General features: G+C 40.9%; 1 protein-coding gene across 8 annotated transcripts in view; it reads left to right on the top strand.

Moving 5' to 3' along the window:
- Nucleotides 1-24,560, top strand: part of HERC2 (HECT and RLD domain containing E3 ubiquitin protein ligase 2) — a 232,709-nt gene that overhangs the window by 93,847 nt on the left and 114,302 nt on the right. For 6 of the 8 annotated variants that reach the window (XM_077482784.1, XM_077482781.1, XM_077482783.1 and 3 more), the window contains exons 30-43: nt 567-762; nt 870-1,000; nt 3,847-4,020; nt 6,559-6,695; nt 6,781-6,932; nt 7,017-7,208; nt 7,492-7,679; nt 8,621-8,813; nt 8,898-9,080; nt 10,046-10,230; nt 15,259-15,406; nt 15,489-15,685; nt 19,863-20,096; nt 20,298-20,436. In XM_077482784.1, coding sequence (XP_077338910.1) covers nt 567-762; nt 870-1,000; nt 3,847-4,020; nt 6,559-6,695; nt 6,781-6,932; nt 7,017-7,208; nt 7,492-7,679; nt 8,621-8,813; nt 8,898-9,080; nt 10,046-10,230; nt 15,259-15,406; nt 15,489-15,685; nt 19,863-20,096; nt 20,298-20,436 — 2,449 coding nt within the window. The remainder of the gene's footprint in view (nt 1-566; nt 763-869; nt 1,001-3,846; nt 4,021-6,558; nt 6,696-6,780; nt 6,933-7,016; nt 7,209-7,491; nt 7,680-8,620; nt 8,814-8,897; nt 9,081-10,045; nt 10,231-15,258; nt 15,407-15,488; nt 15,686-19,862; nt 20,097-20,297; nt 20,437-24,560) is intronic. The other 2 variants (XM_077482785.1, XM_077482780.1) reach the window with 1 other exon arrangement.

Below are 24,560 nucleotides of genomic sequence, written 5' to 3'. Positions count from 1 at the left end.
TTTATTACCAATTATGTGAGCCGACTGCAGTTCATCTTTAAGGTGCTGGAGTGGCCTAGCCAGTCTCCAGATCTTAATCCCATAGAAAATATGTGGAGGGAGCTGAAGGTTCAAGTTATGAAACGTCAGCCTCAAAACCTTAATGACTTGGAGAGGATCTGCAAAGAGGACTGGGACAAAATCACCTTTGTGATGTATGCAAACCTGGTGGCCGACTACAAGAAATGTCTGACTTCTGTAATTGCCAACAAGGGGTTTGCCACTAAGTACTAAGTCATGTTTTGCGAAGGGATCAAATATTTATTTCACTCATTAAAATGCAAATCCAATTTTTATAACTTTTTTCAAATGTTTTTTTTTTTTTTTTTCTTTTTTGTTGTGGTGGTTGTTGTTCTGTCTCACTGTTTAAATAAACCTACCATTAAACTTTATAGACTGATCATTTCTTTTTTCAGTGGGCAAACGTACAAAATCAGCAGGGGATCAAATACTTTTTTTTTTTCCCCCTCACCGTAGAAGGCATTGAACATTTATATGATGAGGTACATTTTAATGTTTACTCTTAGACACATCAGGAACAAGGACGTTCCTATAAGGAAGTGTGCGCTCCTGTCATAGAACGCCTCAGATTTCTCTTCAACGAACTGCGGCCTGCTGTCTGTAATGACTTGTCTATTGTATCCAAGCTAAAGCTGCTTGGCTCTGTACCTCGCTGGAGGAGAATAGTGCAAAGGATCATTCGAGAAAAGCGAAAAAAGAAAGGTAAATATATAACCAAAAACTTTAGTACTGTATTGTCCTTTTTTTTTTTTTTGGCTAGCACTCTTGTGTTTTGGATATGAATGTACATTTTTATTTTTGCTTGCTAGTGCATAAAAAATCTGAATCGGCAGATGTAGATGACACCAAAATTGGTATTGACGAAGGTGAACAAGAAGAGCCTTTTGTAGTACCTTCTAGTCCTGTGGATAAAAAGCCCATAGCAGTTAAGTCGCAGAAAGTAAGTAAAAAGATTGTGCTTTATGTCCTGTTGTATTATTTTTTTCTGTGTACAGGCATACAGTATTTGGCAAACTTTTTCATATTTTTTTAAAAGTGGTTACCAGGTAGTGGCTTATGGCTGTTTTTGAGGTTGTCCTTAAGCTTGGGACTCTTTCACACCACACCATTGATCTGCATAGGTCAATACAGACTCAATGCAAGTGCACCTGGAAAACAATTGTTGTTTAGATCCTTTTAGATGCCTCCTCACCTATTAGAAATACTCCTCAGTTGTAAGGTGACCCTTCTCATGCTTATCACTTTTGTGTGAAGGTTTTGAATTGGCAGCTTTATCCTGTAAAAAAAAAAAAAAAAAAAAAAAAAACTTTTCCTAAAAGGTTGTCCTGAGGCCTAATGCCTCATTCTCTTCCCCTGGCGGGTTTCGTTGTTTTTCTTCGACCTTCACCCACACACTAAGACTTTTACATGTTTTTTTTTTTTCATTCGCTTTGCTTTTTCTTTTTCTCCTTTAAAGAGGAGCTCCAGGCTCCTTCAGAAAAAATGAAATCTGCAGCTACAAATACTGTAGCTGCTGACTTTAAATCTATAATTATGCGGCTTCACAGCCTGTTTCCTATTGCGCATTTGAGACGGGTGTTGTGTTTTTTTTTTTTTTTTTTTGTATTTTTTATTTTTTTTAAATGGCGACGGTCGTCGTGATTAACGATGGGTCTTCACCAGGGGGCATTGTTTTTTAAATTAAAGGACTTGTCAAAAACTGCCTACTGTAATTTTTTTACACTACACTTTTTGGTGAATGGGTAGGGGCATGGACCCCATATCATTCACATGTGGGGCAGAGAATCTGATCTGAGTTCCCCTTGTTAAAGATGGCTTGCAGATTCGGATAAGCCCCATGCCCACAGTTATCCACAACCACCAGCCTGGGTTGTGGGAAAGAGGTTTTTGTCCCTTTCAACATAAGGAAAAGGTGCTTTGGGGGGGGGGGGCGCCTACTCATTACCCTTCACCCCTTTTCTGGGCCTGCTGGGCTGTATGCTCAGAGAAGGGTCTGGTATGGATTTTGGTGGGGCACATCAGTTTAATTTTATTTTTTACCTACGCCCTCCTCCTCCGCCCAGGTGACAGCTGATGACTCATCCATTGTTAAAGATGCGCTGGCCGCCCTCTTCTTAACTGGTTATTCACAGTTTAAGGAGAAAAACAAAACAAATGCAAAACGCATGTAAAAACCTCATTAAAAAAACACAACACTTGCGTAGAGTTAGCTGCATATATCCCATGGTTATGACTAAGAACCTATGTCCCATATATATTTTACAGTTTATATAATCAAATCTAATATTTTTTTTATTCTTCATGGGTTTTCTCACTTTTCAGGCTTTGTGAGAATTAGAATAAGTATATAGACGTATTACTCTAGATCAGTGTTTCTCAACTCCAGTCCTCAAGGCGTCCCAACAGGTCATGTTTTCAGGCTTGCCATTATTTTGCACCAGTGATTTGATCAGTTTCACTGCCTTAGTAATTATTCAATCCATTTCACCCAAGAGAAATCCTGAAATCATGACCTGTTGGGGGCGCCTTGATGGCTGGAGTTGAGAAACACTGCTCTAGATAAATAAAAGTAGTATGGTGTATTAGAAAGGCTGATCGTGGTTTTTCTACAGTGATCATAGAAAACATAGAAAAGATTTCATTTTTTTTTTTTGTTATAAACCTACTACTAGAGTTTTTACTTTTTATGCTACACTAAGAAACAAATTCCTTGCCTCATGTTGCTACATGCAGAAGAGAGGGCAAACATGCAAGTTAAGTGTTGACCAAATTGCTTATTGGTCTCCTCCTCAGTGGACTGGTCCTATAGACTTTACACAATCTGTCTTGTTTAGCTGCCAACCTAAAATACTCTGCTCACTGTAGTTTTGGTCGTTGGCAAACCGTATTGTTTTAAGGCTCACATTTCCTGTGTAGTCACTGATTTGGGGGCTGAGAGACAAAAATAGTTTTCTGTGAATTCTCATTGGTGTTAAGTCCCTTATGTAATCGCTAAGTTGCTCTTTTGAATCCAAACAATACTGGATAAAGCTTAATTGCAGCCAACAGAAAAATCGGAAAAATCAGAAAAATCGGCACAATGGACACATTCTACTGAATGTAAGTTATGTCCATTGTGCTGATTCCGTTTTATATTTTGGCTGCACTAAAGCAGCCCATAAATCGTGTTTTTTTTTTTTTTTTTTTTTTTTTTTTTTCCCCCATCCACACACTCAATCCTCCTTGCTGAGCTATTGTATTCTCACAGTGGGGAGAGTTCCCCGCTGTCAGAATACGCTAAATGCGGGGAAAATCTGACAGGCTGGTTTTACAAAAGTCGATTGTTAGATTGACTTTTGTACAACCAGCATGCCCAATACATCGATCGAAATTTGGCTGGTCCCTGCTAAACTGTCCAAGTTTAGATCCATGTATGATTGGCTTTAGGATTAAAAAAAAAAAAAAAGACGGGACTCCGCTTTAAGAATAATAATTAGCTGACTTTATTTGGCTAAATACTATGCTGGGAATGTATCAAAACTAGAGCAGCTGTGCATGGCAACCAGTCAACTTCTTTATTTAATTTTCAAAGCTTAATTGAACAAGCTGAAGTTACTAGCTGATGGATTTCCATGATTGATACATTTTCCCCTATGTATCGCTTATCCTGAACAAACATATAGATTTCAAGTCAGAAGAAAGTCAGAATTCCTGATGTGAACACATTTTATTATACATAAACCTAGTAAAGAAAAAGAATGATGGGATGATGTATTAATATTCTGAATATATGTTTACTCCCAACAGGATAAATGGCAGCCCATGCTCAGCTCTGTAACAGGTGTCCATAAATACAAATGGCTGAAACATAACGTGCAGGGTACATACCCCCAGTCTGCATTGCTAAGCATTATAGTGGAATTTGCGCTGAAGGAGGAGCCAGTGGATGTAGAGAAAATGAGGAAGTGTTTACTGAAGCAGGTATAATGCCATACTGCCACCCTCAGTACATTTGTTTTTATATTGGTCTAGATTTTACCTGTAATGGCTTTTTTCCAGTTTACATTTTGTGTGATATATTATGATTTAGCCTACTAACCCTGTATGCGTTACTATAATAGTGATTAAACGCTTTCTCTTTGTATTAGTTAAAAGGCATTTACTAAGAGCCGCGTGCAGAAGGCAAATGATTCGTCACTGATTGCCCGCCCCACTCATCATTTCACTGTCTGTGTGAAAGAAGCTTTGCTTTCTCTGGTCAGAGCTTCTGTCATAGTGATTGTTGATCTGATGAATGGTGGGGTAATATTCAACAAGCAGCAGAGGAGAGGTGCAGAAAGCAGATCCACTGAACGAATGAGAGATCCTTGCATAGCTCTCGGCAAGCAGAAAAGTGGGAAGAACAATGACCTCATGAAGTCTTGTGGAACTATCAGTCAGGCACTGTACCTCAGCGCTGGGGTGCCTTGGCACAGTCACATGTCCAGAAGTGCACTGTAACATTTTAAGAGTGATTGTTTTTTGTTTGTTTTTTTCCGGGCAGAATGAAAATGGAACTGTAGGCAGAACGTGTGGCTTTTTTTTGCGTTTTGGGTAGCGTAAGGGAGTGTAATAACCCCCCTGTAAGGTTTATTTTCGCCATATGTGTACCATTGTGGAGATTTCCCTTCACTTCCTGTCCCATAGCCAAAACGAGTAGTAAGAGGAAATCCCTGCAAATTACAGGAATAACTTGGGGAACCCCAGGTCACCAGAACTAGTGTGCCCATTGGAAGATATTCCCCTTTATTACTTTCAGCCTAAAATTTGGGGATTTTCTTTTACTTTCGATAATGGTAAACAAGACCCACAGATAGGAGTTACCTTAACGGACACAGACGGCAATAAAAACTGACAAGCCTTTTAACCTCTCTCCCTGCTATCCAAAACTAAAAAGTTCTGCCCTTTTAACCCCTTTTTAAGACAGCTGTGCTCAAAAGTTTGCATACCCTGGCAGAAATCATGAAATTTTGGCTTTTGATATTGAAACTATGACTGATCATGCCAAAGAACTGTCTTTTATTTAAGGATCATATAAAGCCATTCATTATCGCAGTTGTTTGGCTCCTTTTTGAGGCCCTGTACACACTGTTGCGACATACGCTCTGACTTTGGGCACACATGTTGCATGACATGTACAGATCAATGGTTCCTGATGAGAGCCGTCTTAACTGGTTCGACACAAGTCAGCCCAACTTTTAGAAAAGGATCCTGCACTACTTTGGTTGGATATCATTGAAGTTGGATTCTTGTCCTAACCATCTGACTTGTGATGTTGACATGGTGGCTACAGCAGCAATAAAAGGAATTTGTCACACTGGGATTGTTTTGATTGTTCAAAGGACAAGTTGGACTATATTAAAGTCGGGGCAAAATCTTATTCTGTTCCTCCTCAAAAAAAAGTCCACGCCTTTGGTCTCTGTGACTGTACTCTTCACTGGTTCTCTTTCTACTTATCCAGCCGAACTTTTAACGTTTCTTACAATTCTACTTCCTCCTCTCCTCTTCCTTTCTCTGTTGGGGTCCCCCAAGGTTCTATTCTTGGACCTCTCCTATTTACAATCTACACCTCCTCCCTGGGTCAGCTGGTAGCCTCCCATGACTTCCAGTACCACGCTATGTTTGAAGAGGGGTCAGCAAGGTCTATAGCTACAAGAATACCATTGCCACTGGGAAGCTTGGTTGTGGCTCACTGATGTTTTGTGATCTGTGAGCGCTAAAGCCACAGGGAATCTTGTGAAAAGTGGTGGCACAAGGAATGCAACATGTTATCAGAAAATACTGGCAGACAATTTGCCTTCTACTGCATGAAAGTTGCACATGGGATGCTCTGATTTTTCCATCACGACAGTAACACTAAGCACAAGGCCAAGTAGACCCTCTAGTGGTTACAGCAGAAAAGGGTGAGTGTTCTGGAATGGTCATCAGTCTCCTGACCTTAATATTATCAAACCACTCTGGGGAGCTCTCAAACTTGCAGTTCATGCAAGACGACAAAAGACTTAGCCTGACCTGAATGCATTTTGCCAAGAAGAATGGGCAGCTATACCACCTGCAAGAATTCTGGGCCTCATAGACAACTATTACAAAAGACTGCACGCTGTCATTGATGTTAGTATTAAGAACTAAGGGGATGCAGCTTTTGAACAGAAGTCATTTGATCTCTTTACACGTTGCCATGTTTTGTTTTATGATTGTGCCATTCTGTTATGACCTACAGTTACAGAATAGGAATATCATAAGAAATGTTTTGACTGCTTACTCATGTTTTCTTTAAAAATGGTACATCCTGTATACTACCAATTCTCCAAGGGGATACAAACTTTTGAGCACAACTGTATTCCCTGTGACATGCAAATTTTCACTTTTTGAGTATAAAGCCACCAAAAAAACGTACATCATGACTTTCCTTCTTGTGCCATTCTATTAACAATTGTGTAAAATACTTAATTTTAAATGATTTGTTTTATTTGCTCACAGCTGGAGAGAGCGGAGGTTCGTCTAGAAGGAATTGACACCATGTTAAAACTGGCTGCAAAAACCTTTCTTCTTCCATCTGTACAGTATGCAATGTTTTGTGGCTGGCAGAGACTAGTTCCGGAGGGAACCAATCTCAGGTACATTGTCGTTTTCAGTTCGTATTATTATGTACTGCAGATATTTTGTGTTTTTTCTAGATTATAATTGCTTCATATGTTGTAGTGAGCCTTTGACAGACTGCCTGAAGGATGTTGACCTCATTCCACCTTTTAACCGAATGTTACTGGAGGTGACGTATGGTAAACTATATGCTTGGGCTATTCAGAATATCAGAAATATATTGCTTGATGCCTCCAGTAGATTTAAAGAAATAGGTATGTACCTTGGCGGGAGTGTGGCTTTTGTTGTAAGCGGTAATTTTCAGGAAAAAAAGTTAAACTCCTGTTTTGTCACCTTAGGAGTTCAGCCTGTCCCCCTACAGGCAATCACCAATGAAAATCCTTCAGGACCAAGTCTAGGCACCATACCACAAGCCAGGTTTATGCTGGTAATGTTAAACATGCTGACTCGGCAACATGGAGCCAATAGCCTTAATCTGCTTCTCAACTCTGGCATGCTGGCCTTGACTCAAACCATCATGCGACTTATTGGTAGGCAATAGTAGTGTATCGGATGTTTATGTATATAAACCTATGTGTTAAACAGCAAGATGTTCTTTATAGCCAGTTAAGTCTTCCATGTGTTAATAATAAATTATTCCGCCCTTTTTCATGGAGGCTTATTTGGCCAGGAAGAATTTTGTGAAAGTATATTGAGCGTTGGGTTCTTTGTACTAAATGTAGAACAAAGTTTTTATGTAAATTAAAATTACATAATGTATATGCTAAATTACTAAAAAAAAGTCATGATGCATTCTATAAACTAATTACTCAGGTCCGAGTTCTGACAACATTGAAGAAGAATCAAATACATGTATACTGGGAGCATCTGCCACTGTATTGGAAGAGTCTAGAAAGGAAACGACACCAGTGCAGCTGCCTGCCTCCGGACCTGAGCTAGCTGCCATGATGAAAATTGGAACCAGGGTGATGAGAGGAGTTGACTGGAAGTGGGGAGACCAAGTATGTTTGTTTCTCTTTTAATAAACTATTAGCATTGCTCAAGCTACGTGCTCTTATTTGGGTTAATTTAAATTTAGAGTAAACATTTAGGCCCCTTTCTCGCGTGGCGGACTCAGTTTCTGATCACCAGAGGTTCAGCAGACAGATCTGAACAGAGCAGGTGGATAGCAGGAATCGGTGGGGAAGAGGGCGATGGAGCACATGCATGCGTTTCTGTCTGATGTCTCGCTCCTTTGCTATATGCATAGCTGACAGGTTATCCTTACTCCAAGCAATTACTGGTAACAGTGGGGCTCCAGCACACATCCTATACTTGACAGTCTCGGCTGTGCATGTTACCCTGTGAGGCTGTGTAGAAGGGGGTTTGTCCATTCCCTACACTTAGGCCTCAGAATACAGTCGGCTCTCTGCTCTGTAGTATGCAGTGTGTGAAATCAGATCCCCACCCGCTGCCTTTGGAAGCTTAGAAATACTGTGTAAATTTAGCACTTTTCAACGGATGTAGAGGAGAGAAGGCTGCAGATAGAGATACAACTTATGTAGATGGAGTTAGTTGTTTCATCTCTGTGCATCACCAGAGGCTGGTTATTTCACTGGGTATATGTAGGGGTTTAAAACCACTTTAATCCTGTTGTTGGCTGGCCAGGCTGCCTCTGCTACACTGAAATCCCAAGCAGCAGCATTGTTGGCTCCTTTTTGCTGGACTGCAGAACTTCACCTATCCCCACCCTCTCTGTCTCTCATAGCATTCATGGTAATTATTCTGGAGTACTTGAAATACAGTCATGGCCCTTTATTTCCCCAACTCCTTTTTTTTTTCTATATTTAGTAAATGGAACTAACTTTGTAAGCGTTTGCTTGCTTTTTAGTCAGTTTGTAATCTATTGGATTTCTGTGTTTACTATCCAGCTTTAGCTTCTTGATTTTTATTTTTCTCCAAGGATGGCCCACCGCCTGGGCTAGGTCGTGTCATTGGAGAACTTGGAGAAGATGGTTGGATTAGAGTTCAGTGGGATACAGGAAGCACCAATTCGTACAGAATGGGCAAAGAAGGGAAGTATGATCTGAAGCTGACAGAACCTCCACCTGCTACCCAGCCCATGGCAGATGACTCTGACACTGAAGATGATTCAGGTTACCTTCGGTTTATCTGCTTTTATTTTGCCTGACCCAATGTGAGTAGTTTGTATCATTCATGTTTTTCATTGTGCCTTTCAGAAGGAGAGCAAGCAGACAAGAATCTCCACCCTACATCTATGATGTTGATGAGTACTGTAAACCTTCTACAGAACTTGTGTCTCTCAGCTGGGATCAATGCTGAGGTTATGCAATGTGAAGCAACCAAAACTTTGTGTGGATTACTGCGCATGTTGGTCCAAAGTGGCACCATGGATAAAACAGGTGAGGGAAGATATTTGCAGGGACATAACTAGAAGTTCTAAAGCCATAACGTTTTTTTTACCATAACCACTTGCTTACTGGGCACTTGTACCCCCTTCCTGATCAGGCCAATTCTCAGCTTTCAGCGCTGTCTCACTTTGACAATTGTGCAATCATGCAACACTGTACCCATACGAAATTTATTTATTTTTATTTTTGAGACAGATGCCGCTTTTTTTTTTTTTTTTTTGGTGATATTTAATTAGCACTAGGTTTTTTGTTTTTTGCTAAACAAAAAAAAAAAAACCTTTTGAAAAAAAAACGTTCTTAGTTTCGCTTAAATTATTTTGGAAACAAGTAATTTTTCTCCTGCACTGATAAGGGCTGGAGTGATGGCCATGATTATCTGTGTGCATGTCCCCTGTCAGGATTACTTATTACTTACCTGAGCCTGATCTTGATACAGTGATGTGCACAAGAGCAGGGAATCTCCAAGCTCTGTCCTTTCTGACTGGGCTGATTGATGGTAGCAGGAGCCATACGCTCCCGTACCTGTTAATCAAATCTTATGCGGGAGTGGGGCTGAGCCCCGATTTTAGTGTCAATACCTGGGCGTGGGCCTGCTTTCCATGGGGGGGGCACTCGCTGGGGGGGTTTGTGGTAGAGCCAGGAGCACCGGCAGCAAACCGAGAAGAGGAGGATCGTGGCTGTTCTGTGCCAAACCACTGCACAGCGCAGATAAATATGATATATTTTGTTATCTTACATTAAAGAGAAAAAAAAAAAAAAAAAACTTTTACAAGAACTTTTAAAGGATATTCAAATTTTCCTTTTTATAAATTTGGTCTGGTGTGCACCCAATTGCAGTTCAGCTGCTATGAGTTTATAACCGCAAAAGCAATACAGAATTTTTTAATGGTGGTTCTAATGTAACTGAATAATATTTTAAATAATAATTTTCTTTCATCATCCTATGTTTTTTCCAGTGGCGTGTTCAAATAAACTTGTCTATAAAGAGCAAAATAGGAGCTGGTGCACACTGGGATTCATCCGCAGCATTGCTCTCATGCCACAAATGTGCAGTACATTAAGTATGTCTCAATGGATATCCTTGTTGATGAAGATTGTGGAGGGACCAGAATCCTTCACAGCTGCCACATTACAAAGACAGGTATTTAGTTTGTTTTATCATCAGCTAATCACTTGTATGCAGTAAAAACGAGCAAATAATGTTCATCCAATGTTTTGCTTTTATCCACCAGTAGGTGGCATGCACTTCTGCTGAAACACTTGTTCTGAAGCAGGCTTTGACTTTCACATTTGTGTTACGGAGCTTAGCTCCAGCAGGACACCTTTTTATTTAGTCCTGGTTCACACTGAATGTGACTTCAAAGTGGTCGGATTTAAACGTGATTGGGCTTTCATTGTGATTTATGATGATTTCAGTATACCTGATGGTTGGGTCCAATCAAAAGTAAAGTGTGTGGCATAATTCCAAAAATGAGAAAAATTGCATAGGAAAGGGAGGGGACCACTCCCTTATCTGAGCATGCAGGCCAGGAATGGGAGGACCCCCTTGTTAAAGGAAAACAAGGAACACAAAAATCTCCTTGGATTGACTTTATTCCTAGGATGTCACTCATGTGATCATCTTTAATCACGCCTTTTTCAAAATATATATTTTTAATCACATTCATCTGATTATTTCATTCACTGTCTTTTTTTAGTATTTAATCACTGTTTATGCTATTTTTTGTCAATGCTTTAATGAGTGATATATGGTGGAGCTTCATATCAGGATTTATTTTTCATATAGTCATTGTATATGATTTTCATGTCTTTTTAAGCGCAGCTTTATTCTTTTCTTTTTTTTTTTTATTGTATTCCTCCTTGTTAAACTAGCGAGGTCATCCCTCATGAACCACACCAGGCCACATGCCCTCGATATGGGCGGTACTTTGGGGTGGGATCTTAATCTGGGCAATGGCATGACAAAGGGGTGTGGTCACATTGACGTCATTGGGTGGCCCCACACCTAAATTATTTAAGAACTGTCATTCGGCAGGAGCCTTCTGTGGGTGCAGAGCTTTTTTTTTTTCGTGCTGGTGGTAATGGTGGGCATTGTGATCAACGATGGAACTACACCGGGGGGCGGGGCATATTTTTTTTATATTTTTTATATATATATTTATTTTTACACTTTTTTTTTGTACCCCATACTCATAGATTAATTAATGTCCCTCAATAGATGATAAAGAAAATATATTTTTTTTCTTTACTTGCCATAAACTCCTGTAGTGGGTGTCTCATTTCTGCCGTGACCCCACCAAGCTGGCTGGGCTTTTTCACCTCCTCCTTCTCCCTGTTTCACTGACTGAGTCTAATGTAATATGAGCTTAGACACACGGAGCTGTTCATTCTGTAGCCTTCCTTGTGCCCCTATTGGCAGGAAGAAAGCCAATTAAAGGCACAGTTACAGCAACCAATCAGGGATACTGTACTGAATTGCAGGAAGAGCTGCAATGGATTTTGGGATGTGCAGTTTCCTCACAAAACGGCCTCATCGACTGGTATACAGGGAGAAACTACAAAGCCCTGGATGCTCTGCACAAAAAGGATCTGAGGACTCCATTTTGTGTCCTGAGGGAAAGTCAGTCTCAATGAGGCAGTGAGAGAGATCAGACCTGAAGGAGAGATGTTTCTCGGATGATTTTCCCGGGCAATTCAGGCCTCCACTGCGAGTCAGAACAACCAGCCTGAGAGAGGGGAATTCTAAGTGAATATCGAGGCGCACCTGCACTGACGGTGAAGTGTTTCAGTGTGGGATGACCGGCTGGAAAGCCTGCTGTTCCAGGACTTTTGTTTGGGTCTAGAACGCAGGATTGGGTGAGAGGGCATTTTACCCATCTGCAGGGAACGGAGACACTGCACGATAGGAGTATGAACACTATTCAGACATCGTTGCTGGTAGTCATCTTGCTGACACTTGTAGAGCCAAAGGGATAAGGCTATCCATTTCTGGGACACTGTATACAGACATTATTGTCCTTGCTGAGGAGGATCCTGCCTGTTTCACTTAATGAGCTGGGACAGTTGTGGTGTTTGGGGCCTCTATACAGGAGTTTAAGCGCACCAATGAAAGTGGCTAGCTGAAGACATCAAGTCTTTTCCTCAAAAGTACTAAAGCAACTAGTGCCATATGGATCCGCACACACATCCTCAAGGCTCTGTGTATGCACTGAGTGCGTGGAACAGTTTATATATCAAGGAAGTTAAGTCATTACCTGTTGACTTGTATAGTGTATAAAGTTGGGCCTGTGGTATCAGGAGACAATAGAGAGAGGCCTGACACAAAGGGCCTATTCCTCTGCTCTCCTCCTGTCTGGACTCATAGAGCCAACCTGAGCAAAGGTAACCAATTCAATTTAAAGCGTCACATTGTGCTTTATTTGCCATTTAAGTGTGCCTCTGCTCTTGGGGACATTCTCAGGTTTGGAATCCCCTGAAAGCAGCTTGAATATAGGATTGAGAGCTACATTGCTCTTAATCTGTTATTGTTCTGCAATTGATTACTTGATTATATATTGTTACTCTTTGTTATTTTACAGAAATATTGCAGTAAAGACAATTTCTGTGTTTTATCATAACGTGTGTGTTTCTCATTGGTCATTGCAGTTGCATTCTTGCCAAGTGTGCCAGAGAGGGCTGAGGTATTTATAAGGCCCCTTTCACATGGGACGGATCAGTGATGATCCGCTTGCTCAGCGGGGTTCGCTCCGTTGTCTTCGCTGAGCCGGCGGATAACAGGGCGGTCCCGGCACACTGTGCAGGGACCGCCCTGTCAGCTCTCCGCTCTCCTCTATGGGGGATCAGATGAGCACGGACCATCTGTCCGTGTCCGTCCGATCCGCTCTGCAGACGGATAGAAAAATAGGATTTTCCTCCGTCTGCAGAATTGGACAATAGCGGAGGTGGACGATAACGGGTGTCTGCGGATGTTCATCCACAGACACCCGCTATCCCATAGGAATGCATGTATGTCCGGATTTCATCCGCAAACGGATGGATGAAATACAGACATAATGTCCGCATGTGTGAAAGGGGCCTTAGGGTTGAGAGGCAAGCTCCTACGGGGTACTGCTACACTCCTTTACTTGAAGTCCTTTGGCACTCCCTTCCTTCCCTCTGTGGTATTTTCATACTCTCAGTTCTACTTTTCTACAAAAGTCATGAATGGTGGTTGTGACCAGGGTAATTCTGTGTTGGTCATTCGCTTTAAAGCGGGAGTCCACCGGGACACCGCGTTTTTTTTTTTTTTAAAAAGCCAGCAGCTACAAATACTGCAGCTGCTGACTTTTAAAATAGTGACACTTACCTGTCCAGCGCGCCCGCGATGTCGGCACCCGAAGCCGATCGCTAGGTCGTCTGTCGGGTCCTGCCGCCGCCATCTTGGGTATGGGAATCAGGAAATGGAGCCTTTCGGCTTCATTTCCCGGTTCCCCTACTGCGCATGCGCGAATTGCGCTGCGCAATAAGGTCGCTCCCCGCTGCCTCTGGGAGCTGTGTGTTTCCCAGCAGGCAGCGGGGCACTTGCGGGAAGGGGCGGGCACTTGCGGAAAGGGGCGTAAGTTACGCCCCTTTCCGCAGAGAGCTGTCCCGGAAGTGGGTGCAGTTACCTGGATTATCCAGGTAACTGCACCCCCCCCTCCCCCCTGAAAGGTGCCGATTGTGGCACCGGAGGGGGGGAGGGTTCCAATGAGCGGAAGGTCCACTTTAGGGTGGACCTCCGCTTTAATTGCATTTTTTATTTTTTTATTTTTTTGGGGGGGTTGGTTTGGTTTTTTTTTTTATGCGCAAGTTTTCATTTTTGGGGGCATAATAACGGCCTAAAATTTTCTAAGAATTACTAGAAAAGTGTTCTTAAAGGCCTAAAAAAGGCCTATTATAAAGCTTTTGGTGTTGGTGCCACAATATGTGCTGCTGGGCACAATTTCTTTGATTTCTCTAGGCTCTTTTTGCATCATAAAGTGGGAGGAGACCAAGGCTTCCATAATTTACAATGATCTAAAAAGGATTTTTAAATCTTCTTCTTCTTTTTTTTATTTTTATTTTTTTAGTCTTTTTTTTTTAGTGCTGCTTAAAAAATTAAGTACTGTAGTAGTAACTGTACACTTGAGTTAGGAAAAAATGACATTTGAATCGTTTGAAGTAGATGCGTATGTGGAGTCCAGCAATTATTTTTCTCCCCTATAGTATCTGCTGTAAAATAAAGATGAAAGGCAATACAAGAGCAACAGCCTTTTCAATTTGCCACCTCACTCGTTGACATTGCCATTTCCAACTCATGTCCAGTGGTTTTTGATGATTTTTTTTTTATTTTTTTTTTCATAGATTATAGGACGTTATACATAAAATGATAGAATGCTGTATTTTTAAATGGTAGTGGTTGAAAACCATGCCAAAAAAATCAAAATGATTTGAGCTGTCCTTACAAAAAGCTAGGTTTTTATTATACTATATATTGTCCATTTGCAATTCAGGAAATATAAGCGGTTGGGAGTTTTTAAATCGTCCCCTGCTTCCAAAATGTAAAGTTATTACTTTAGAAATACTTTAAAGACCTCTAAAACCAAAAAGCAAATCTTTATTATATTGCAGCTCACCAATTCTTGGATGTGATGGCTGCATTCGGTTTTTTATTTTCTTATTTTGTAGGGGTTTTTTTTTTTTTTTTTGTTCCCCCTATATTTTCATCTGGTGATCCAGCCAGTAAGTCGTCTTCTTTTTTTTTTTTTTTTAATCCGAAGAAGCTCCCCTGCAAACAGGAGTTAAGTGGTTGAGACAAATCATTTATCACTGACGTGGGTGCTTACAATTATTCGCTTTTATTTATTTATGTAAAACTTTTATCCCAAAAATGTGATTTGCTGCAGTGTTAGCGGGAGTCGGGCTTCAATTTGTTGTTGTATTTAAAGTGGTTGTAAAGGCTGAAGTTTTTTTTTTTTTTTTTTTTTTTTTTACCCTCCCGAAAAAAAAAAACTGTGTGCACTGTGTGTGTTTTTTCCCCCAGCTCTGCACTGTTTCATTTGGTTGAACAATTGAAGAAAGTCTATTTTTACTTTAAATATTGACTTTTATTATTGTATTATTATCCTTGGTTTCTCCTTGCTACAATTTTAACTTGTTTCTTGTTTTCTAGATACTGGCAGTTCGACTGTTGCAAGCCGTCCTCCCCTCCTGGGACAAAAATGAGAGGTCTGCAGATATGAAACTGCTAGTGGAAAAACTCTTTGGGTTTTTGGGTAGCCTGCTGAGCACATGTTCCTCTGACATCCCTCTTCTGAGAGGTGAGTAGGTAACTTCATTGCTAATTGTAATTGTACTGTATGGGCCTTTCACAGTGCCAATAATGCTGCATGATTTTTCTAGAATCCACATTGAGGAGGAGGAAAGCAAGGCCACAAGCCTCCCTTACAGCAACTCACAGCAGTACCCTAGCAGAGGAGATTGTAGCTCTTCTCCGCACTCTTCATTCATTAAATCAGTGGAACGGCCTCATCAACAAATACATTAATGCCCAGCTAACCTCCGTTACCCGTGTTTTTGAGGGCAAGCGTAGTGACATGGTAAGATATGTCTAATACAGAGAGATGCTTGTTTGCACGTTTCTAGGAAGCTGGACTGACACATATAGTTATTTTAAAATGTCAAAAAAAAAAATGTATAGTATCAAATAGATAAAAATATACACATCTGGCAGTTGTGTAAATATTTTATTGCAAGTCATACTTTTGGAATGCTTTTTACTACACAGCATATATTGCAAAAGTGAAAGTTGTGTGATACGTTGATTTCAATATTAAAATGAGTTCCAGCATTTTATATAATTTTCTTCTATCCTGTGCTTTCTCTTTATTGAAATAGAGTATAACTAAAGGCAACATTTATTTCTTTTTTCTATTAATTTTTTATTAGTTTTTGGGTGGAGTGGAGATGGATTAGAACCACTGTCAATTTTTATTGCTGTCTGTGCCTCCTTTAGGGAGATTCGCCCTCTCTATTTGTCCTGTTTACCATTATCAATGAAAGTAAAAGAAAATCACAAATTTTGGGTTGTCCCCAGAAAAGTAATAGGAAATCTTCCAATGAGGAGACTAGTTCTGGTGACCTGGGGGTTACCTTAATTTGCAGAGATTTCCCCTCACTTACTATTAAGCTAAATCTCTCCAATGGGACACAGATGGTGAAAACAATTGAATAGAAGAAAAAATCTGACAGGGGTTATAAGCTATATAAGAGTTTTCCTATAGTTCTACTGGCTTAGTACGGCTAATGAGAGAGCTTTTAAAAGGGTTTTACCATGTTTAATCCTTTGTTACATCGTAATGCTTATGATTTACTGCAGCCTTTTTTGCAATGTTTTTTTTTTTTTTTCTTTGCAGCCTTTCTTCTTTAAAGCTAGTAATTAAAATTAAAAAAGTATATACCAAACACTCCAGTGTATGACAGGGGATATGTGCTGCCAGACTACTCTCATATGTTTGACCGTTGAAGGAAAATTTGAGGATGGGTGGCCAACCTATGGCTATATTATCCTTTGATTCAATTTTAATGCTGCTTCACCTTTCCCTTGGCTGTGAAATTTGCCCCATCAGTTTGCTTCTGCTGGTGATAGTCTTTCTGGGCAAAATAGTGACGGAGTACCTACCACTGTGATGTCACATAAGTCATAAACTCACTTATAAAGGGCTTATTCCAGGCAGTGGAACGGGATCAATTGCAAAGCCAGCAGTTTGGCCAAGCTAGCATTAGGACACTGCGCATATAGAGGTGATTTGTGTAATTTTCTTTTATTTAACTCCAACTCAAGGAGCAAATAATTTTTGTAAAGCGAAAAGCTCTGCGAATCAGCCCTGGAGATAGCTGTGTCCTTTTATAGCCAGTTTGTGCGGTTTATGGTGGGATTAGTGGAGGGGGAGGAAAAGGGGCACATTAGCATTACTTATAAGCAGGTGTTTCCTATGTCCCTGGGGAAGTAAAAAGATAGAGGTGTTGCCAGCCTGTTCACTACCTCCTGTATGATGAGCCACTGGCAAGCTAAATAAAAAGCTCTTGCTCCTCAAAGCCTCTCCTCATGCTGCCATCATTTATTAGAGAACAAAGTGTAATGGAGGTGTGTTTTTATTTTTAATTTTTTTTTGCCTTTTTGGACTTTTTAAATTTTAGCTGTTGCCTGCCTCTCTCCTTGGCTGTAGAATTGCACGCCTCCATGTTCTGCTATCTGCTGTTAACCCCTGTGATATGACAGAATGGGGTTATGGATATTCAGAATCTCTTTAAAACTTTTAATTGTTTTGCCACAGGACAATTTGTATACGGTTGAGGGCTTTAGCTTACCGTGATTCTAAAGCCTCAACCCCCCTAATACTTACCTGGGCCCCTCTAGATCTAGATCTAGCAATATTGCAGGAGTGTCTTGGCTGCCGAGGACTCCCCTCCTCATTGGCTGATTCAGCTTTGTGGTGCCATGAGCTCATGTTGCTGTCAATCAAAGTCAGTGAGCGAAAGGGGCCGTGGCAGGGTTGCAATTCTGTGTCTGAATGGACACAGGGAGCTGCTTCTCGGCTCGTGTGCCCCCATAGCAAACTGAAAAAGGAGGGTAGCCCCTGAAAGTCGCACATCTATAGTATCCTAGAGAGGGTAATGGAGTGGCAACCTCAGCTTGGACACCGACTAGGCCATGCCCCCCAATGCTGGTGGCACACTGCCACCTAGGGCACAGCCATTGCCACATTCCTCTCCTGTCACCTCTTCATACCTGGTGGATGTCACCTCGAGAGCCATCATACGAACTCTGCTGCCAGGTGGAACTGTGGAAGTAGTAACCTAGTTGGCAGCAGGATTGAGCAGGGATGGACAGACCAGGTAATCCAGCCATGTGCTGCTTACTGTGTCCGGCAGCTCAGGTCAGTTCAATGAGGGGGCAACACACATCACAGGGGGGTATAGGCTATACAGGGTAGTGTGCGCAGTAAGGGGGGCAGTTTATGCGGGAAGGGGATGTAGAGTTAAAAGGGGGGGGGCAGTGTATCCAGGAAGGGGAGTGTATGGTTAAAGGAGTGGCATTATGTGCAGAAAGGGGGGAAATGTGTATAGTTTTTTTTGGGGGGGGCTTGGGTGCAAGTAACTGTTTTGCCTAGGGCGCAAAATAGTCTAGCACAAGCCCTGGGGGAGGGGGGGGGCTCTTTTTCCTTTGAATTTTGCAGGAGGCAGGGCGAGCTCCATCCCCCCTGTCAGCACTCTAGCAGCAGTTGCAGATACAGTCTACATACCCCCTCTCTACCGAGCCTGAGCGGCACCCATACGTTTCCCAGCCCATAGCCAGCTGCTCGCTCTGGGGGCACTCAACAGAAGGGAGGGGCCAGGGGCACTGAAGAGGGGCCCGAGAAGAGAAAGATTGGGGGTGCTCTGCAAAATTCTTGTACAGAGCAGGTAAGTATAACATGTCTCGTTTTTTTTTATTTTGTTAAAAATAACAAACTTTACAATCACTTTAAGGTTAAAAATGTTCCAGTACCTGTATTGCCCCCTTCACCTGCCCCTACACTTATAGTATTCATGCCATCCAGCGCTTTGCCCATCTGTAGCGACTCACCCCTCTCACAAGGGGTCATACTACACTATGAGATCGCCTTGTTCTCTTTAACTTAATGCTGATTTGGGAGAAATTTTGACTGCCTTATTGCTGGATCCAGGAGTAGTCTACTGGAAAAAATTTTGATCACTTTTCTGGCGCACTATAACTGTGATATTTGACCACTCAGTCAGGTAGTCAAATCCTTATGGTAAGAGGTTGTGTTTTTGGAGTGTTGGCGACGGTGGAGGATTCTCCCTATTCATGTCTCACCTCCCAGTATCGCCCTTATGGATTCCACTATAAGGACTCATTATTTGTATTTTTTTTGTTTTATATAAGCACTTTTCCAAATGAGGTGGTAGTATGTGATAAGTGTGTTTTTTTTTTTTTTTTTTTTTGTTTGTTTTTTTTATTCATTTTTAAAGTGATAGTGCTGCATTTTGTTATTTTATCCTTGAAAATGGCCAGAGTTTAGTATCTGGGTTTTCTGCCATAGAGCTCAATGGGGTTTGCTACTCGCAAAATGAACACCTGCAGATTCATTGAAGTCTGGTATACATGGGACCGAAATATTGGCCGGTTCAACAGAAACTGTTGAACTGGTCGTAACCAACGGTTGTAGTTGGGGTTGAGATCGTGTGTTAGTGTTTTTGTTCACCCTGCTGGGGTTGATTTGATTGAGATTGGGCTTAGGTGGGGGGCGGCCCAACAGAAGAGATATATATATATATATATATATATATATATATATATATATATATATATATATATATATATATATATATATATATAATATTTTTTTTTTTTTTTTACCTTCAGAATGCATGAAGGTAAAAAAAACCTTAAGGCTTTAGAACCACTTTAAGTGAACAAAGAACTTTATTGTTAAAAGGTCTACCCTATTATTTGGGAGTCTGTTAAAGGAGGGCTGTGTCTTTGCTGTTTATTAGCTGTGCTATGTTGAAAAGGAATTACATTTCTCCATATTTGCATGACTGTTAGAACACGGGGACTTCTACAGGAAGAGTTAGTTACTGAAAATGCAACGTTTGTTATATGATCAGTGTAGATGCAACTAGTGCTTATTATTCATTTTCTTTAAAAAAATAAAATATTCAGTTACATTACTGCTGATTTTTTTTTTTTTTGCCACGGTTATTACTCAGCAGGCTGCATTGGAAGATTACTTCCCTGACTCTGAAAATCCAGAAGTGGGCAGCTTAATGGCAGTGCTGGCTGTTATCGGTGGAATAGACAGCCGATTACGTCTTGGGGGCCAGGTGGTACATGATGAGTTTGGAGAGGGCACTGTAACCAGAATAACACCAAAAGGAAAAATCACTGTCCAGTTTCATGACATGTGCACTAGCCGCGTTTGTCCCTTAAATCAACTTACGCCGGTAAGTTCACTTGCTTAAACATTAAATTTGCATTGTTTTCTCGCCTGCACAAAGTGTTCCAGAAACGTATTTGGTGTGTTTTTTTTTTTTTTTTTTTTTAGATGCAGGTGTGAAGGACTTTAATATATACTATTTATGTACTACTGTTATACTGCGTGCAATTTGCAAAGTTCCCTTCATTTTCTTCTTTAATGTTTTTAGCTGCCCGTAGTGCCATTTTGTGTGAACAACTTGCCATTCACTGATTCGATGCTGTCTGTGTGGGCACAGCTGGTTAACCTGGCAGGATGCAAGCTTGAAAAGTACAGGCTGAAGAAGTCTCTCAGTCAGGGGCTTGCAGGTATAGTCCACTTGACTTCCAGAAATGTATAAGTTTGAATAGCTTGATTGTATAAATCGCAGCATGAGTGAAATCATTACTGAAAATGGTTGCATATTTACCCCCCTGTTTTACTGGTAGGGGAAAGCCAACTACCTACACTGTCGCTTGGTATAAATGTAAAGTGTCTTGATAGACTCTAAGAATAGCAGTGATTATTGCGGTTTGAAAATGATTATCCAGTCAATAAAGGAAGCTCCAGCACATCAGGAAAAGGATTAAATTGATTGCTGCCTTCATATGGGAGATATTATCTTTACCTAGCGCTGCTGTGTTTTCTGCTGGAAGCAGAAATAGCCAGTGTTTATAGCACTGAAAATGTCTTCAGTCTTAAAGGGCATCTGGCCCCACCATTCTAAATCGTTATCGGTCAAAAAAAAGAGAAAAATATAAAAATATTTTTTATAAAGTGTTTCTTACTTATTTTTCCTGAATCTGCCTTTTAGAAGTTATGTATGCATCTTTGTATTATTAGGTGTAAGATCTTTTAAGTACCTCCCGAGAGAGCTCCCATTTTTGTTCCTAAAGTGCGGTCAAAAAATGCAGTAGCTTTGTGTGAGCTTTTAACAAAGCTTTGCATGAGCCGGTCATTGCATCATTGTACATCATTGTGTGTGGTTTAGAAAGTTGATGTCCATAATTGTGGCCAAAATTAGATAAGGGCACAATCTCCTGTTGTGAGACTATACAAAATGCAAACTAGTATCCAGTATGCATGTATTTCCATATATGCAAAAGGACAAAAAAAAAAAACTGTGTCAAGTGAAAAAAAAAAAGAGTGCTCGCATTTATAGACTGCTGTACCGAAGTCACAATCTGGATACAAGATGTGTAAAATATATACTCGATATAACAATACTCTATCCCTTTAAATTAAGCATGCATGAATAAATGTGCATAAATTATGAAAAGCAATAATGAATTGGCAATTCCTAATAAATACAAGGTCATTAAAGTGAACCAATTTCATAAAGTGCAATTGCATGAAAAATAAATATTAATAAAGTGCAGTCAGTTCATGAATACATAAATGTGAATCAAATTAACATGCCAAAAATGAAGTGAGAAAATGAAGTCCAAATGTGTAAAAAGTCCTCACAGATGGCCAGTTCTTATATGTGATACACAGGAGAAACTGTGCCAAAAGGTTAATAGGCTCTTTACCAAAACAATAGATCCCACGTAGAGATCATTCAGCTCATTGCTGCCCCACAGCACTACATGCTCTGGTCATGGGATACACACCTTCCAACTCCTGGAAACATGCACTCAGCACAAGAGGTTAAAACACAGAAAAGACCGCCATGGTGCAATAGCCTCAAACTGCTTCCTTTATTCAGCAATACAACCTACATACAGTATCTAACAAAAGTAAGTACACCCTCTCATTTTTGTAAATATTTTATTCTATCTTTTCATGTGATGACACTTTGCTACAATGTAAAGTAGTGAGTGTACAGCTTGTATAACAGTGTACCCTCAAAATAACTCAACACACAGCCATTAATGTCTAAACTGCTGTCAACAAAAGTGAGTACACCCCTAAGTGAAAATGTCCAAATTGAGCCCAAAGTGTCATATTTTTGTGTAGCCACCATTTTTTTCCAGCACTGTCTTAACCTTCTTGGGCATGGAGTTCACCAGAGCTTCACAGGTTGCCACTGGAGTCCTCTTCCACTCCTACATGTCAACATCACAGAGCTGGTGGCTGTTAGAGACCTTGCTCTCCTCCACCTTCCGTTTGAAGATGCCCCACAGATGTTCAATAGGGTTTAGGTCTGGAGACATGCTTGGCCAGTCCATCACCTTTACCCTCAGCTTCTTTAGCAAGGCAGTGGTCATCTTGGAGGTGTGTTTGTGGTTATGTTGAAATACTGCCCTGCGGCCCAGTCTCTGAAGGGAGAGGATCATGCTCTGCTTCAGTAGGTCTCAGGAAATGTTGGCATTCTTGGTTCCCTCAATGAACTGTAGCTCCTTAGTGCCGGCAGCACTCGTGCAGCCCCAGATCATGACACTCCCACCAATATGCTTGACTGTAGGGAAGACGCACTTGTCTTTGTACTCCTCACCTGGTTGCCACCACACATGCTTGCCACCATCTGAACCCAATAAGTTTATCTTGGTCTCATCCGACCACGTGACATGGTTCCAGTAATTCATGTTCCAGTAATCTGCTTTCTTCAGCAAACTGTTTGCGGGCTTTCTTGTGCATCATCTTTAGGAGAGGCTTCCTTCTGGGACAACATCCATGCAGACCAATTTGATGCAGTGTGCAGGGTATAGTCTGAGCACTGACAGGCTGACCCACTAACCCCTTCAACCTCTGCAGCAACGCTGACAGCACTCATACATCTATTTCTCAAAGACAACCTCTGGATATGACGCTGAGCACCGTGCTGCAGCTCAGTTTCAGGGTCTTGGCAATCTTCCTATAGTGTAGGCCATCTTTATGTAGAGCAACAATTCTTTTTTTTTTTCCAGATCCTCAGAGTTCTTTGCCATTAGGTGCCATGTTGAACTTCCAGTGATCAGTATGAGAGAGTGAGAGCAATAACGCCAAATTTAACATACCTGCTCCCCATTCACACATGACAACAGGGAGATAAAATGGCTAATTGGGCCCAATGTGGACATTTTTACTTAGGGGTGTTCTCACTTTTGTTGCCCGCGGTTTAGATATTAATGGCTGTGTGTTATTTTGAGGGGACAGCAAATTTACACTGTTATACAAACTGTGCACTCACTAGTTTACATTGTAGCAAAGTGTATTTCTTCAGTGTTGTCGCATGAAAAGATACAATAATGTGAGGGATGTACTCACTTTTGTGAGATACTGTAGAATGCAAAGACATCTGCATAATAGACCAGAACTGGCAGTGTGCGTGATGACGCCCCACCCAATGTGTTTCTCGTGTCAGAATCCGTGTATGTTTCACTTCCTGTGAGTGTCCTTCACTATAGAGAGGTCAACCATTTGATTCACATTTATTTATTCGTGAATTGACTACACATTTTATGAATATTTTTCATTTAATTGAATGTTATGAAATTGGGTAACTTTATTGACCTTATGTTTATAAAGAATTGCAGGGGACATCGAAAAAAAGACAGACAGGGCATACTTGACCTTTTTAATGATGCTAAGGGCTAAACATTGTTCAACTCCCAACTGAAGGAAGGAAAGAACACAGTTTTGCTTACTGAATCCATAATGAGGACCTGTGTTTTAACAACTATGCCAGCAAAGCCAGTGACCGAGATGCAAAATTAGGGATTGGTCCCTGAAATAACAGAAGCTGGTTGCTCTGGCAGAGACCACAGAGCTTGAGACCAACAGAAATGTTGACATTCGTCGCATACAGTAAATGGCCCAAGTACCCGAAGCTTCAGTGTCCAGAGGCCAATCAAAGTCCTCCAGGGTATGCAGTGTGACTGACACATTGGTTTCCAAGGTCAGAGGGCCTTCAAATCCAGGATAAGCCAGATGCCTCCTTTTGGTAAAAAAATTGAAACCTTTCAGTTAAAGGAATGGGAACAATAAAGCCCTGATCCAACTACCCTTTTTAATGGGAAATAAGTCCATCCAATGTTGCAGAGACATGGGAAGAAGTGAAGTACAATATTGGGGTTTGGGGATGGAGACTAAATTATCATGTAACTGGTGGAGGTCACCTCTTCCACCCAAGCACCTATTATGAGAGTTCCATGATCTCTACGAAACCTTTAAGACCTTATTCAGCAAAGCGCTCAAAAGCTGATCTACTACAAAGTACTTTCTTTTTACTGATCAACTGACCAGCACTTAAGTAAGATTGCCCTGTGAGTCTGAAATGATGACAAAGATACCCATGACAAAAGACAACAAGCATCCAGTACTGGTTGTGCATAAAATCAGATGCGACAGTCGTCTGTTTAATACAATCAACACTTGATTTAATCAAGGTAGCAGAAGTCTTGGGAAATAAACTGTGGGTCATAAAGGTTGAAGGGCCAATCACCCTAAGGTTGAAGAAAGTGCTTCCAACTTTTTTCTGTAGTTTTCTTAAAGTGGGACTTGAGTCAGAAAATTAAGTCTTGCTAGATCA

This window comes from Lithobates pipiens, unplaced genomic scaffold, assembly GCF_037356315.1.
Source record: "Lithobates pipiens isolate NorthernLeopardFrog02 unplaced genomic scaffold, aLitPip1_a1.2 Scaffold_16, whole genome shotgun sequence".
In the NCBI taxonomy this organism is placed as follows: Eukaryota; Metazoa; Chordata; class Amphibia; order Anura; family Ranidae; genus Lithobates; species Lithobates pipiens.
The sequence above is the reverse complement of the archived record's forward strand: the minus strand, read 5'-3'. Positions and strand labels throughout refer to the sequence as shown.